Consider the following 16,445-nt stretch of genomic DNA (forward strand, 5'->3'; position numbering starts at 1 on the left):
CTGAAGACCTATCCTTCAAGTTTAAATAAAAATCCGGCAGTGGTCGGAGAATACTATTTTACTTTTACCATTATAGTAAAGGTAAACTATTTGTTAGTTGAAATGTTACTTGTACTGTCAAGCAGGGTTTTCCGCTTTGTTAAGAAAAGTTGAGTTTTCGTGTAATTTTTTTTACTCCAAGGCGAAGTCGATAACATGACTTTTCACCTGCGGCTTACGTCATTTAACCTTGGCATTTTTCTTGTTGATAATCACTCTAAATACATTTAATAGTCGTAACAGTTGGCACCGAAAATACTTGGAACTAAGAGATCGTATGAATTAGACAGACATGACAACAGAGTTTCACTAGATATGACTTTTATTAACTATAACTCTAAGTATTACAAATACAACCATAACTTCTAAATTTAACCTTTTAGAAACGGCTCGTTTTCGGACGAGTGATTTTTTCAATTGTAAAATCGGGACACACTTGAAAACTTAGTGTCAAGTCCTAAGTCATCATTTTGATGATGATGATGGCAATTTTGAAAATTGCCAACATTATAATGCCATCTTGTTGGCTGCACTTGAATTATTGTTTTCGAAAAGTAATATCCAGATGGAGCATCGAGTTTGACACATTTCGACAAAAGAAAATTTTAGTCGATAAATAATGGCTGACATTTCGGTTTCGTGCTTTCATACAGAAAAGGTTTGTTTGTTTTCAATAATTTATTTTGCATATTTCAAAAGTGCAACAAGGTATGGTATTCTCTGAAACATTCCGACACACAAAGCCCAACATTGCAATCGACACATTCAAACCTTGACGATGATCTTTTGTTTTCTCTTCTCTTTGAATGGCTGCATACGAAGCAGGTTCTTGTTCTCAAACGTGAGCTTCCGTCGGAAGAAATTTTCGACGGAAAATGACGATCGATCAAGCGCTTAGGATATGGAGTTGAAGCGGCCGAAACTATCCGTTGCTTCGGTGTTTGAATTTGTCCATATTTCGAAAGCAACTTGCGGACTAATTCGTTTCGAAACTTTCCCAGGCCGCATTTTTGTCCAGATTGTATGGTAGCCATTACATTGCAGTTGAAGACAGTCATGTCCACCAAGTGAAAAAAAAATTTCTTGTACCACTTGACGGATTTCCGGACACATTCTACAAAGCTTATTTGCATGTCAGACTTGTCAATCGGCCCCATATTCGCGTTGTAATCAATTATTGCAAACGGTTTCCAAATTGTAGTATCGTCTTTGTAATTCTTCTTTTTAGTCGGGCCGAAACCAGGTTCATGCAATGTTGAGAGCATATGAACATCGCGTTTGTCTTGCCACTTCAAAGCCATCAAATTGTTTTTATGCAAATGAATGATTTCTCCTTTCTGTAGATTTTCGAATTGCGGCATATTTTGTCGATTCTTTCTTACCGTACCACACGCGCCTGTTAGTTGTTTGTGAAGTTCATCGTACAGCTTTGGACTCGAGTACCAATTATCTAGGAAAACGCTGTGTCCTTTCCCCAAATAAGGCTGCAAAAGTGTCATGACAACAGAGCCTGAAATTCCGAGTTCTTCGTACGATATAATTTCTGTATTGGATCCGGTGTAAACAATGAAATCCAGTATGGCTCCAGTCGAACAATCGCAAAGGATGAAAAGTTTCACTCCGAAACGATGACGTTTTGACGAGATGAACTGTTTGAAACATAAACGGCCTTTCCATAACATCAAGCTTTCATCTATCGCCAAATTTTTGTATGCGTTGATGAAAAATGGAAATCTGTCCTTCAGCAACTCCATAACTGGTCTGATTTTGAACAACCTATCGCCTGGCACCTGTTTTTCGTTGTCATTGAAATGAAGTGCTCGAAGGATTTCGAGAAAGCGGTCCCTCGGCATTATTTTTTTGAAAATGGGCGTTTCGATCAAAGGATCGGTCGACCAATATTCCTGCATCTTCGATTTCTTTACGGCCGACATCAACATGAATGTTGCAAGAAAAACGTACATTTCTTTCCGATCGATGGGTTCCCACGCCTTTTGATGTTTTCTCTTGTTTGAATCCTTGCATCGTATTGGAATCGTCTCATGGTATCTGTTCGATTCTTCGACAATCATGTCCACAAGCTTATCGTCAAAAAATAATTCGAAGAAAAAAAGTTCGTCGTAGTTGGAACTTTGTGGAACATTGGGTGAAAGACCTGATGCAGATGCGTCGAAATCAAACAGTGTTGGTGTGAAGTGTCCGTGTTTCCATCCATTTACTTGTCCTTTGTTTTTTTGTTGAATAGTTGTTGTTGTTGTTACATTCAATCGTTTTCGTTTTTTCTTTCCAGCCGAGACAATATTTTTGGGTTTCGTCGGTAGGACCGACGCTTTCGGATACTTCGAAGATCTCATGGGACGTGCATTTCGATAGGCAGATGTTTTTGACGTTCCGTCTTTATTTTGATAATCAATTTTCGACCGAGTGCTGCTTGCACCGGTGTGCCTTTCAAATGAAGATGATGCACCACTGTGCGGCGTTCCGCTTTTATTTTGATAATCAATTTTCGAACGTGTGCTGCACGCGCCGGTTTTTTTCTTTTCTTTTTTATTGTTAGTTTTTTCACCTCTGATCGATGTACGCTTTTTTGGCAATAAATTTTGAGTTGTGGACATTTTTCGTTTCTTTTGTACTGGCTCATAGTCTTCATCACTGCTATCTGCTGACGAACTGTAGATACTATCTTCAACATCTGAATCACTCTCAGACTCACAATTATAATAAAATTCAGTGAATTCACCCATTCTGACTATGCTCGCTAGATTTTTTATAGTAAAATGGCGACTGTCAAAAGAATGATTATAATGATTAATCCAATGACACCAGCCTACTTCCACGGGAACGAAATTTTTTTACAAATACATGAAAACGAATATACACGTCTGCCGTTTCTAAAAGGTTAAACTTCCGGAGTCCAGTAGGTATATTAACTAACCTGTAACTTTCGAATTGGTTTGTACCGAATTCATTACAAATAAATTTACGTTTTTGTTACCTGGACGATGGAAATCCTACAGCTTTTCGCAATTGTGAGACTTTTATTTTCCGGCCGCAGCAGTTGTTGCTGCTGCTGCTGTTGTAGTTGCTGCTGCTGTAGTAGTTGTAGTTGTAGTAGTTGTTGTTGTCAAAAATAACAATTTCAGAAGAAGGCACGGTTCAGCTACGAATCGAAGTGAAATTGGATATTAATATTGTCAGATTAATTCGTTCGTTCAGCGGATCTAGTCTGGTTTTCAGATTATATACCTTCTGGGTTAGGTGAGGTCGACGTTGCTGCAAATAGAGCTACGATGACGAGAACGAATAGGACAGCTTTCATCATTTTTTTTTCGTTGAACAAAGTTTGAAATTACTTCTACACTTTAATACACAAAACTTATCTGATCCTTTGAAGCGATGCGACGTGGTATTTATACTGAAAATTGCTAGCTATCGATTCATTTAATAGCAAGGACAACGGTTTGTAAAATATTTTATTTGATCTACAACATTTTGTAATCTCTTATGAAATTGGTTCGGTTAAAAAACATATTTTCGTTGCCCTTGAACAAGGTTCTGCTACAACAAAAAAATAATTAACGAATGAAATATGTCGATGTTACAGCAATGGTTTGCATTTAAAATTTTTAGCATAACTAAATAGAGTTAGTACATAAACACATCAGATCAAATAGATGAATTAGGTCATATTCACTGTCTACTTCTACTCTACAGAGATTGTAGAGCGGGCGTGAGATCTGTATTGAAAATGCAGCCGAAGGGTATGTAGTCTCCCAAAAAAGATAAATTATAAATTCGATTGGTTTTTATCAAAATACGGTTTCGGGAATTGTCTTTTCAAAATTTTCTGTTACGATATTTTTCAGTGCACCGCAATTGCAGCCTACATTGTAGGCCCTACATACATCTTTTTTGGGAGACTGCATACCATCCGACAGCATTTTGTTTACAGATCCACTAGACAAATCCTGTCTTACAATTTTGCTAAGAATTCGAAAAATTATAAAAGCTGTCGACTTCCCGGATTATTGTAAGGTTTCGAGGAGTCATTTCAGAGGAGGCCCTTTTGAGTAGCCTTGAAACTTCTTGGAGGCATTGAGTGGTCTGTGTAATTTTGGGAAAATGTGGTATGTTCGACCACCTCTAAGTTTCTCAGTTTCTTAGTGTACAAACGAAGTAAGGATATTGTTCTCGTTAGAACGTTTTACAAATATTGCATAAGGCCTTACCGGTAAAATATCTTATAATACTCATGAACACAGGACTAAATATACCTACGTTGAAGATTCCAATCAAATTGAACGGTAAGAATCATGATTTGCACTGATTTAATCTTGCAAGCATGCAATTATGGACCAATGGTTCTATCTTTAATCTGTATCCATTAGTCTAATCTGATTCTGGTCTCACGAAACTAAATGTAAAATTGCAAGTCTCATCGACTTGTGCAAAATCGGACCTCTAGTCGATTGGCCTCGCTAACCGTTCTTTTTCAGGTGGCTCGATGGATTAAACGCAACTTCTTGTTCCTTGGTCATACGAATAAAAACTGTCTACTGCTTAAAAACGTTTTTTTCCTCTATAATTTCTTGTTTTTTTATAGTGTATTGTAAAGATTGAAAATGTAAGTAGTCGGGGGGCATGTTGCGATTGTTGAAATAAATGAGATAAGAAAAAGTAAACGAAGAAATGATTTGGGGCGTGACATGTTTCCCCGCTAGTGGCTAATGATTTTGCTACAATTTTATAAAATATTTTATTGTTGACAGAGTTTTTCGGTGACGTACCAAAAGACTTTTACTCACTGCACCCCCAGGAAATAGCGACGTTGTCGTCGAGCGCAACCTCAATATCAAGTGACGATCATGCGGTACTTTCAGACGTAACTTCACTTAAGTTTCGTTAAATTTTTCGTTCATTCATTTGTATGAGATTTTTTTAACGTGGATGGCATTTCTTGACGTGGTAAGCTTCATCTGGGAAGATACACTGCGCAAAGAATCAATGAAAACAGGCACGAGTCACTTACTTGACGCCATGACCAACGATGAATTTAACCTGAATGAAGTAGAACAGGCCATTTATGATGGACAAATCTCGGAAGAAGACGAGGAGCATTGAGTCAGTTTGTATATATCTCATTGTTAATTATATATTTACAATTCAGCAATCATCATCGAAAATACTGTTATGATGTTGGTGAATCTCTCAGGAGATCGGATGACTTATAAGGCTCTGGTAAATCTCTCAGAGGATCTTTTGAATGTGTAATCTGAACCTAAATGTTGTAGTTAGTTGGACTGTATGCCAATTGAGGGTCAGCTCCTTGTGTGATTGTCCTTTACCACTAAAACCTGCTAGCATAATCTAGGATTCATAGTGTTTAAAATACATCGCTCGCTGGGTATAGTGGAGTCGGAGGCGGAGTGGATAGCATTTCTTGACGTGGATGGCATTTCAAACGGCCTTGAAGATGATCTTTTGTTTTAATTCCAAGTGTCAAGCGGCTAGACAAAACGGTTTGAAAAATAATGCCCACTGCAGGTAATTATTTGAAATAGTTTTATCAGTGTACTGTTTCCAATTAAAACGCAGCAAAAGTTTGAGCAACTTTAAACTGTCGAATTTTGAATATCGGTTCAGAATTATGCTTAATTTCTTCTTACCAAAAAGGTACTCCGTGTGAGAGACAAAATTGAAGTTTTTCAATTTTTACTTTGTTTATTTGACAGCTTGCTTTCTCACGGAGAACTTTTTGTTGAGTAAGACTTTCGATATTTTTAACGTTGCGAATTGGCAACAGACTATTAGAATATCTACGAGTAGCGGTGTTACATAGAGGGCGAATGAGGGGAATTGAAACTTTACCATTCCATTAAAAATTCAGACAAAAGCTCTTTTGTCTTTGAGGAAGAACTCGCAGATTGTCGCTGACATTTTCATATTTCATTTCAAAATTAATTTTAACCTTTTGCAGTGGAAGATGCGGGAAAAGGCAATAAGAACCCATAAGATTCTATTCAGTACAATTAGGCCGTGTGTCACCGCGCATTCTTTAAAAGAATTAAAAAATTCTCAAATAAGTTGACATTTTTAGTCCGAACATTTCTGACAACAAACTTGATGTAAGCCTACACGCCAAATTTTCCAATTTTCAACAAACTAATCCTCGCCGAGTTAATACTGCAAAATACGAATACGACACACAATTTGTGACTTGGACTTTGCCAAACAAAAACAAATTGACAATATAATAGCATTTCAGTTGATCGTTAACAAAAATCGAATACACACAACATTGTCCTACAAGTTCACCACACTAATTTTAACTGAAGGCCAGACTTCCACTTCCAAGGTCTTTAGGCAATATATACCTTGCGCTTTGCGTATTTGTGGGGAACATGCAAAAGCTCATCACAGTAGGCTATTGAACCCACTAAAATCTAATTTTAAATCGCTAGAATAATTCCATAAATGTAAATGTGATACTAAGAAACCACGTGTTTCAATAAGTCCTGGGAGCGATCCTGAAGACATGGACCTAATCTTTTTGGGCTGAACGGCGTACTTTCGTTCACTTTTCCAAGCCCTTTCAAGAAATATCACTAAATAACTAAAGAAATCCAACATTACATCTACATTACACGTTACACATTGCACATTACATTACATTACATTGTAATGTAATGTAATGTAGCGTTACAAACTGCATCTTTGATTTCTGAAGCCAATCGGCGAGATAAATTTTTTTGGTTTGCGAACTTTTAAAGTACTCTCAAAAGTTCACCAAAGTGCCCAGAAAAAGTTGGGTATTAGTAGCTAGATTCGCTCACTGAACCTTGCAATATTACCGAGGGGTAACCGACTCGGGAAATTGACTACACACCCTCAAAGGAATTGCCGGAGTATCCGGTAAATAATTGGAATTGATGGAATTGACCGGAATTGATCGGAATTGATCGGAATTGATAGGAATTGACTGGAAATATGTGGAATTGTAAGGAATTGAAAGTAAATGCTGATAAGTGTGATTATCGGAAAGAAGGACCAGCGAATGCAAAACCACATTATTTCCTTTTTGTTTTAATTTTAAAAGCTCCCGCACAATAAATAACAGTGTACAGTGTTGATCAGTTCCATTTTAGAACAGGTCCAACGTCCTTTTATGTTCAAAATATCCACACTGAAGGATTCTTCTTCAGAGGATTCTTGTGAGTCAGATGCGGAAGAGTTTGAGCCGCAACAAACAAGTGAATATTCGTCAGGGGGAGGTTAGGCTGGGGCATTGCCGATGCGAAATGCTCCAGTTTCAAACCAAATTTACAAAAAAATGCATCACCGACAATATCATCTATTCCATCAACTTTTCAAAAGCCTAAAATCTTACGATGTCGATCACTTGAGCGAAACAAAAAATTGAGTGCTTTGGCTTTTGCTGACGTGTGCTGAACAAATCCATTTCCTGTCGAGGTACGAACAACGTTTTGTGCATCGGACAACTGAAATAGACAAAACACAGCAATTTACTTGAAAACATACACACTTCACATTCACCATATCAAATTAATAAATGTATAGTCATGGAAAAGATCATGTAATTCCTTTCCCGCACCATAAATCGTAAAGAAATAAAGTTTTTTTCTTGCCTAGGACATAAATTACGGAATTTTTCTCGTAACTTAGGCCCTCAGCATGAAAAGTTGTATATGCATCTGTTGTGGATGGTTTATTTTAGGCACTTTCGCTTGTCGCCCTCACTTCGTTCGTGCTACAATCCGCGAAATTGCCTAAAATATACCGTCCACAACATATACGTAAATAACTATTCCTGCACGATATATAGTTCGGGAAAAACTGACATTTCTTAGTGAAAAATCATGACAAAATATGTCGTATTTCAGTTGTCGGATGCACAAAAGTTTTTCGTCATTTCCTAGCTTGATACGAAAAATACTATTTATCTAAAATAAACAACGATGTGCGATGTGAAATCATTTTAAACAAAACTGCAGTCAATTAGACGGTTTAATCTAAATTGAAATTGAAAAATCTCTTCTAAAAGAGTATGAGTAAAAATTAAAGATTCTAACAAAATGAGTCACAAATGTAGGACAACATAGTTGTTCCAAATTTTATATTGATATAATCTGACGATTCATTTTCCAAAATGCTTATGGGTTTAACTTTGACTTTAAATTTATATCTATTTGAAAGTATCGAGCAATTATTTCGAAAATTCGTGGAATTGAAGGAATTGATTGAAATTATAGGAATTGAAGTGCGAATCCGGCAAGTAGTGGTGTTAATCCGTTAATTAAAGAAATAAAAGGAATTAAGAGCAATTAAAAGAAATTGACAGGAAGTACCTTTAGAAATTGAAAGGGTATTGAAAGGAAATTGAAAGGGAATTGAAAGGGAATTGAAAGAAATTGAAAGGAATTGAACGGAATTGAACGGAATTGAAAGGAAATAGAGCGAATCCGGCAATTAGACGAGTTGGTCCGGTAATTGAGGTAATTAAGCGGAATTGAAAGGAATTAGAAATTGATTTGACACCATTTTGGCCAGTCGGTTACCCCTCGAATATTACGTAATATTACGTAATATTGCAAGGTTCAGGGAGCGAATCTAGACAGTCGGGCTTAACTTTTTCTGGGTTCAGCAGCGCACTTTGGTGAACTTTTGTGAGTACTTTAAAAGTTCGCAAACCAAAAAAATTTATCTCGCCGATTGGCTTCAGAAATCAAAGATGCAGTTTGTAACGCTACATTACATTACATTACAATGTAATGTAATGTGCAATGTGTAATGTAATGTGTAATGTAGATGTAATGTTGGATTTCTTTAGTTATTTAGTGATATTTCTTGAAAGGGCTTGGAAAAGTGAACGAAAGTACGCCGTTCAGCCCAAAAAGATTAGGTCCATGTCTTCAGGATCGCTCCCAGGACTTATTGAAACACGTGGTTTCTTAGTATCACATTTAGATTTATGGAATTATTCTAGCGATTTAAAATTAGATTTTAGTGGGTTCAATAGCCTACTGTGATGAGCTTTTGCATGTTCCCCACAAATACGCAAAGCGCAAGGTATATATTGCCTAAAGACCTTGGAAGTGGAAGTCTGGCTTTCAGTTAAAATTAGTGTGGTGAACTTGCAGGACAATGTTGTGTGTATTCGATTTTTGTTAGCGATCAACTGAAATGCTATTATATTGTCAATTTGTTTTTGCTTGGCAAAGTCCAAGTCACAAATTGTCGCAAATTGTGTGTCGTATTCGTATTTTGCAGTATTAACTCGGCGAGGATTAGTTTGTTGAAAATTGGAAAATTTGGCGTGTAGGCTTACATCAAGTTTGTTGTCAGAAATGTTCGGACTAAAAATGTCAACTTATTTGAGAATTTTTTAATTCTTTTAAAGAATGTGCGGTGACACACGGCCTAATTGTACTGAATAGAATCTTATGCGTTCTTATTGCCTTTTCCCGCATCTTCCAGACAGATATACAATTTTATCGACACCTACGACAAAAAAAAGTAGACACAGCGAAAGGCAAGTTGGCAAGTTTAAGCGAAATATTTTATTTCAATCTGTTGAAAATACTTTCAAATCAAGTTAATGTATTCGATAACTGTCCCAACGATATGCTTCCTGCTTATCTTGAGTCAGGTACACAGCGATACTCTTTCGTTTTAACTTTAAACGGACCACAAACCAAAACCAGCTCCTGTGCTGTGCCAACACAACTTATTTGAAACGACCATTCCATTTCATAAGTATCCGTTTGACTAATGATAGTCTGCAAAGTTTTCTCATTAAATTTCTCTTTTGCAATTTCGCCGTTCACTTCTAGTCGAGATTGTATGATACCAATTGATCCTTCAGCGCTCATACTGAATCCCAGTTTTTCAGCTAATTTTACAGATTCCGTTAAGGTGCTTGTCGTTTGTGAAGACGTTGTGAGTCCACTTTTGAATTTTACATTACACTGTGAAATTCCTTGATGGCATCCGATTACCGTCTCCCAACGTCCTCGCTGTAATTGACATGTCTCGGCGGGATGTGGTACGCGACAACAAGCTAAATCAACATTATTCAGTGCAGTGTCATCGCCACTGCCTTGAGGCCGTTCGACCTGAGTACGAATTCCGCAAATAGCTGTCTGGGGTGGACACATTCTGTTCGTTGTTCTCCAATCACCGTAAGTTAAAATCTCTCCTCCTCGGATAATCGTACTGCTACCATCGCTGTTAGCGCAGATTAAGTTAAAATCCACACCAGCTGTATCGTCACCACGACCCTGACCAGACTCCGATCTTAGTTCAAAACCATTACCAAGTCCATTAGGGCAATATTTACGCCCTCGATAATTGCCCCAGCTTCCCTCACTACTTACAATATCTTTTTGATAGACTCCTTTCAAATTCGTGCAGATAAGCTTTATAGAATTCACTGCAGTGTCGTCACCGCCTCCTTGGTTATCCTCTATCTTTAGGTCAAAGCCAGTGACATAACTTCCTTCAGGACAAAAGTCGGCTGCACCCCAGTCACCCCAGTTAGTTATTCTATTCGACTCAATCCATTGTATGACGTCTTGACGAGCCTCAAACTTATTTACCAATAAGCAAATACTTAATGTCGAAAGAAGTCTTCGAAAAAACATTTTTGTATTGCACGTTTTGTGTACACGGAACGAAAAATTCCAAGTGATTTCAAATATATTTTGCATCACTTTTATACCGTTAGTCCATGTGCAACAACTGATCCGCGTGGACTTGTTTTATGATCCAAATTAAACGACTGAATGCTCGACTGAATGGGTGTTTCGAAATAGCTCAACGAGAAGGTATATCTTGAACCTCAACTGTCAGCTTCTGGGACACATGGTCTTATGAGAAAAATCTAATTCGACACATCGTCAAATTAGATTTTCTTGCAATAAACTTAGACGTTACCCAGAATTTGACAGTTCCCCGAAGTACCCTTATATATCACCCAGTTCGCAAAATAGTATTCGTGTCAAGTGTATTCGTTGGTACAATATTTACACAGTTGTCCGAGTCTTTTCGATTAAGCGTAAGAATGGAGTCACAAGTACATTTTCCCTGATTGTCTTTGAAAAATTGTATGTCGTACAACTTACAGTTGCTCTACATTCGAGGCTTGGCAAAATGCATCGATCGGGATGATGACTTCACCCTTATTTCAACATTTTTATGCGCTTTCTTGTAGTACCTTTTAGTTAAAAGAAGACTCTGAAGTGTCGAAGGGTCTAATGCTACGCACGATAGAAAGATGGATTAATGATAATGGCACATACTGCCATTCAACTGTTATCGATAACGCCGACAAAAACATGACATGCTCTGGGTAATATGGTCATTTATATAGTAAAATGTTAACAAAAATGGAAGTACAAGATTTGAAATCTGCCAATCAAAAATAATTGAACAACAACACACTCAAATAACAGGCACAAGAACAGATTTTTTTAAAGGTCATTTGGCCTTTTATTTTGTATAGAACGTCCGTAACGCAGTGGCCTATACCAACATAAAAAAAACTGAATTTATATGACAATTTTAGACTATTGCGTCGTGGACACCTCTTATTTAATTCTGTTCTCGTGCCTGTTCTTGGAGTGCGTTGGTAACAGGTTAAGGAATTTAGCTCTGTTCCGTGGTCACTAGCAGACGCGTTTGCTTTTCGTTGAAAAGAGGCGACAATATGTTAGCTGATCCATTTGTTTTTGAATTCGAATCTATTAAGGTGTGCTCTTTTGTATGAAAAGCCAACTGTCAACTGGCTTCTGAACGAACGTATAGTTACGTTGGAGACTGGCAAAGGTCTTAGAATGATGTTTTCAGTCGGAAATAAAGAGTAATAGTACAAAATCGGCTTTCGACTTTCGATACAAGCCTAACCCTCGAAGATAAACAAATTTCCCCACAGGACATTTTACTCAAGAAAGCAACAAATAAACAAAACGAAATTCGACACCGCAATGAAGTAACGTCATATTTCATTCAGGCGGACCAAAAATGTCACTTTATTCCCTTGACTGAAAGTCATGGGTCTTATGGATGATAAACACCCTAAAATGTTTGTCACACAATGTTTACTACTATGATTGAAAATGCATGAATGTATGACCAAAAACCTTAAATATAGAAAATGTTTATCACACTTTGACGATTCCTTGATAACACGATAACTTGACTAATTCTCAACGGATTTCCAAAAACTTTTTTTTTAATCGACGGGGAATTGAATTCCTGAGGCTAAGTTCGAAGATGGGCTATGACGGTCGGGTGATCTTAGAGATATACCCAAAAGAATTCTTGTCTCGTCCCTTGAAAACACGATAACTCGAGTAGTTTTCAACGGATTTCCAAAAACTTTTTTTTATTACACGGGGAATTAAATTCCTCAGGTTCAGTTCGAAGATGGGTCGTAACGGATGGGTGATCTTAGAGATATTCCCAAAAGAATTTTTGTCTTGTCGCTTGATTCCACGATAAATCGAGTAGTGTTCGATGGATTTCCAAAAACTTTTTATTAATCGACATCGAATTAAATTGATGAGGCTAAGTTCAAAGATGGGTCGTAACGGACGGGTGATCTTAGAGATATTCCCAAAAGAATTTTTGTCTTGTTTCTTTATAACACGATAACTTAAGTAATTCTCAACGGATTTCCAAAAACTTTGTTTTAATCGACGGTGAATTGAATTCCTGAGGTTAAATTGGAAGATGGACTATAACAGATGGGTGATCTTAGAGATATTCTCAAAAGAATTTTTGTCTTGTGGCTTGATTCCACGATAACTCGAGTAGTTTTCGATGGATTTCCAAAATGTTTTTTTTTAATCGACAGCGAATTAAATTGCTGAGGTTAAGTTCGAAGATAGGTCATAACGGACAGGTGATCTTAGAGATATTCACAAAAGAATTTTTGTCTCGTTCCTAGATAACACGATAACTTCACGCAATCCTCAACGGATTTCAAAAACTTTTTTTATTAGACGGGGAATTCCATTCCCGGGGATAAGTTCAAAGATGGGCTATAACATAACGGTCGGAGGATCTGAGAGATATTCCCAAAAGAATTTTTGTATCGTCCCGTGATATTATTGTGTTTAAGTTTAGTAATTCTTAATGGTTTTCCACAAAAGAAAATTATAAATACTAAAAAATAAATTTTTGGGTTAAGTTCGTTAATGGAATATACTGGAATAATATTCTAGGATTTATTCCAAAAAAAATTTTGTGTAATATCTTGGTATCGATGATAAGAAAAAAATTAAAGTTTGGACGAGTGTGAACTTTGCGGCCAGAGCAAAGCGAGTTCCACCTCCGTAATCACACGAGTTCCATTTTTATTTAAGAGGTAAGCGAGAAATTCGCCCCTTTCCAGGGTCTGTTAGCAGACAATAAAACTTAAGAGGCATCGGTGGTTAGCTAAAATTGTAGTATTAATCAATATAATGGAAAGACTCGCACACGTTCGGCTGGGTGTCTCTCACAGAGAGACAGTTGGAAAAATTATCATCAATAGTAATAAATTAACATATAAGTTACCATTGTACTATAGCATACCAATAAAAGGCGTCAAAACATGGTCTCATTCTTCCATGTTTTTATAAAAAAAACTTTACCAGCTCTAAAAAAAGTGGGCAGTGTAACGAAATTTTCATAAACTGTTTAGTTTTCTCATGGTTGGTCAAACTGCTACAACCAATACCCTCTCGACCCTCTCTAACAAACAAACTACTTTTATTAAGGTGGTAAAAGAATAAAGTAGCCTTTACATGTAAATTACAGCGTAGTTAGTCAAAATGTAGAATAGTGTTTGTAAAATACAAAGAAAGAGAAGAGAATTGAGAGTTTGGTTGCTAGAGAGAGTATTGCTACAACCTAATCTGTTTTATGTAGAAAGCTAACAATTCGTGGTCGTTATTGCAGTCGTACATACTTGAAAAATGATTCTGGCGGAAAGATATCATCAAAAGACAGTATTTAAAAATCACCCAAATGTATACTTTTCAGCAAAGCATCGATGCATCGACCTCTTAAGTACTGAAAATACGTATGAGCCATTTTGAAGTACATGATATGAACGAAGTTTTTTATGTGGATTGAGAATCTGTGGTATTTAAGTAAAGAGAATAAGAATCTCTAAGCTCTTTGCTACTGGACCCTTGTACTTTTATATAACTTTTAGTGATTTTTTTTTGCACGGATTACAAAAATCTTCTTGAGAAAATTAGTCAGTCAAGGGATCTGACTCATCCAAAAGAAATTGAATTATCGTGTTATCTAGAAACGAGACAAAAATTCTTTTGGGAATATCTCTAAGATCACCCGTCCGTTACGACCCATCTTCGAACTTAGCCTCATCAATTTAATTCGCTGTCGATTAATAAAAAGTTTTTGGAAATCCATCGAACACTACTCGATTTATCGTGGAATCAAGCGACAAGTCAAAAAATTTTTTGGGAATATCTCTAAGATCACCCATCCGTTACGACTCATCTTCGAACTTAACCTGAGGAATTTAATTCCCCGTGAAATAAAAAAAAGTTTTTGGAAGTCCGTTGGAAACTACTCGAGTTATCGTGTTTATCAAGGGACAAGACAAAAATTCTTTTGGGAATCACCCGACCGTCATAGCCCATCTTCGAACTTAACCTCAGGAATTCAATTCCCCGTCGATTAAAAAAAAGTTTTTGGAAATCCGTTGAGAATTAGTCAAGTTATCGTGTTATCAAGGAATCATCAAAGTGTGACAAACATTTTCTATATTTAAGGTTTTTGGTCATACATTCATGCATTTTCAATCATAGTAGTAAACATTGTGTGACAAACATTTTAGGGTGTTTATCATCCATAAGACCCATGACTTTCAGTCAAGGGAATTATTGTTTTGTTACTTCGTCGCGTATTTCCCCCGTCGTTTACGAAAAACGTTGTTTCTTTATGAATTTAGTGAGAATTTGTAAGAATTAAATTCCTAAAAATAGACCCTGCGTATTCTGGGACCCTTAGCACAATAAGAATAGAACATTCGGAAATAGGATAGGAACTAGGCAACACAATTTTCGTTTTCAGTAAAAATGACATTTAATAACTAAATAACTATTTACAACCATATGACTATTCTTATTCTAATAATTCAGGAACTAACCACCTCCTAATTTTTTCTTGTAACGAATATTTTTTCAACAATATTCACGTTTCAATCAACCTGCTGCTACTGTTGTTGTAGTTGTAGTTGTTGTTGTCGTAGTCGTCGTCGTTGTCGTGGTGGTTGTAGTGGTGGTAGTGGTTGTCGTTGTAGTAAAAAATAAAAGTTTTAAAAGAAAGCACGGCTCAGCTACCCCATGAAAATACAAAGAAAAAAAAATTAAAATTCTCACAATTGATTCTGGTCAACAAATACAAATCTATTCTCTCCATAGGAAAGAGGTTTGCCATTTTTACCTTCTGGGATAGGTGAAGTGGAAATTGCTGCAAATAGCGCAACCAAGGTTAGAGTAAAGAGCACGATTTTCATCATCTTGGCAATCACTTGTACTTTTCGATCCACAAAACTAAACTAATCCTTTGAAGCAATATTGTGTGGTATTTATACCAGATATATGAAGAGTGGACCATCAGCTAATTATCGATTCTATCATATCGAACATAACGTCTGTTTAAATATTGCATTTCGTCTAACAGATAATTTCTAATTTGTTTGAGTAAACTATTTTAGGTTGAACTTGAATGAAGTTCTCATACTGTATACAAATTCAAAACAGGCAACAGATGTTTCAGGTTGCAGCAATGGTTTTTCATTTGAAATTTTTGATGGTAAAATGAGTTATGTGCACATCAGATTCAGCTGTTAATTGGGACAACATTGTTTCAAGGTAAGATAAGTACATCTGAGTATGTGCACATAACACACTGTTGTAATTGTAACAACCAAAGAAACATCATTTTTTCCAAACCAATTTTAACCTTGTGAAGTCTATGAACCCAACTTCTGTGTTCTAGAAAACAGAATAATGAGCAAATATGAAATTCACGCCGTAAGTGCGTTTCAGGATTTAAATTTTAAGTCAAAAGATGAACAAATGAGTTGAAAAATATATTTCCACGCACTTTAATACAAGAGAATATCGCTGCCGTAATTTGCATGAAGGACTTAGTGAAAAAATGTAAACAAAAGAATTCTTTTGTTTAAAATTTTTACTGAGTCTCTTATACAAATTATGCCAGATCGTGAACTAGACTAATTCAAAGCAGCGTTTGTTTAGCCCTTGGCCATTTTCCAGTACACTTTCCAGTCAATGAATAACACAATATATTCAAATCAAAAATGACCGCGTTTTGTCCAGTGGCGCAGAGTCCACGAGACGATG

The 16,445-nt window shown here is 36.5% G+C and overlaps 2 protein-coding genes across 2 annotated transcripts; both read right to left on the minus strand.

The window, feature by feature from the left end:
* Positions 1 to 731: 731 nt before the first annotated feature.
* On the minus strand, positions 732 to 2,111 carry LOC119070706 (piggyBac transposable element-derived protein 4-like). Its single transcript, XM_037175158.1, has 2 exons — positions 1,465 to 2,111; positions 732 to 1,161 (listed from the first exon to the last, which is right to left on the minus strand). Exons 1-2 carry the CDS (start codon positions 2,109 to 2,111, stop codon positions 732 to 734), a joined length of 1,077 nt encoding a protein of 358 aa, XP_037031053.1.
* A 7,489-nt stretch (positions 2,112 to 9,600) lies between these two features.
* Positions 9,601 to 10,732, minus strand: LOC119070841. Its single transcript, XM_037175350.1, has one exon. It carries the CDS (start codon positions 10,698 to 10,700, stop codon positions 9,693 to 9,695), a length of 1,008 nt encoding a protein of 335 aa, XP_037031245.1. The 5' UTR covers positions 10,701 to 10,732; the 3' UTR covers positions 9,601 to 9,692.
* Between the last annotated feature and the right edge of the window lie 5,713 nt (positions 10,733 to 16,445).

The sequence above is a fragment of the Bradysia coprophila genome (genome assembly GCF_014529535.1).
Source record: "Bradysia coprophila strain Holo2 chromosome IV unlocalized genomic scaffold, BU_Bcop_v1 contig_106, whole genome shotgun sequence".
Taxonomy (NCBI): domain Eukaryota; kingdom Metazoa; phylum Arthropoda; class Insecta; order Diptera; family Sciaridae; genus Bradysia; species Bradysia coprophila.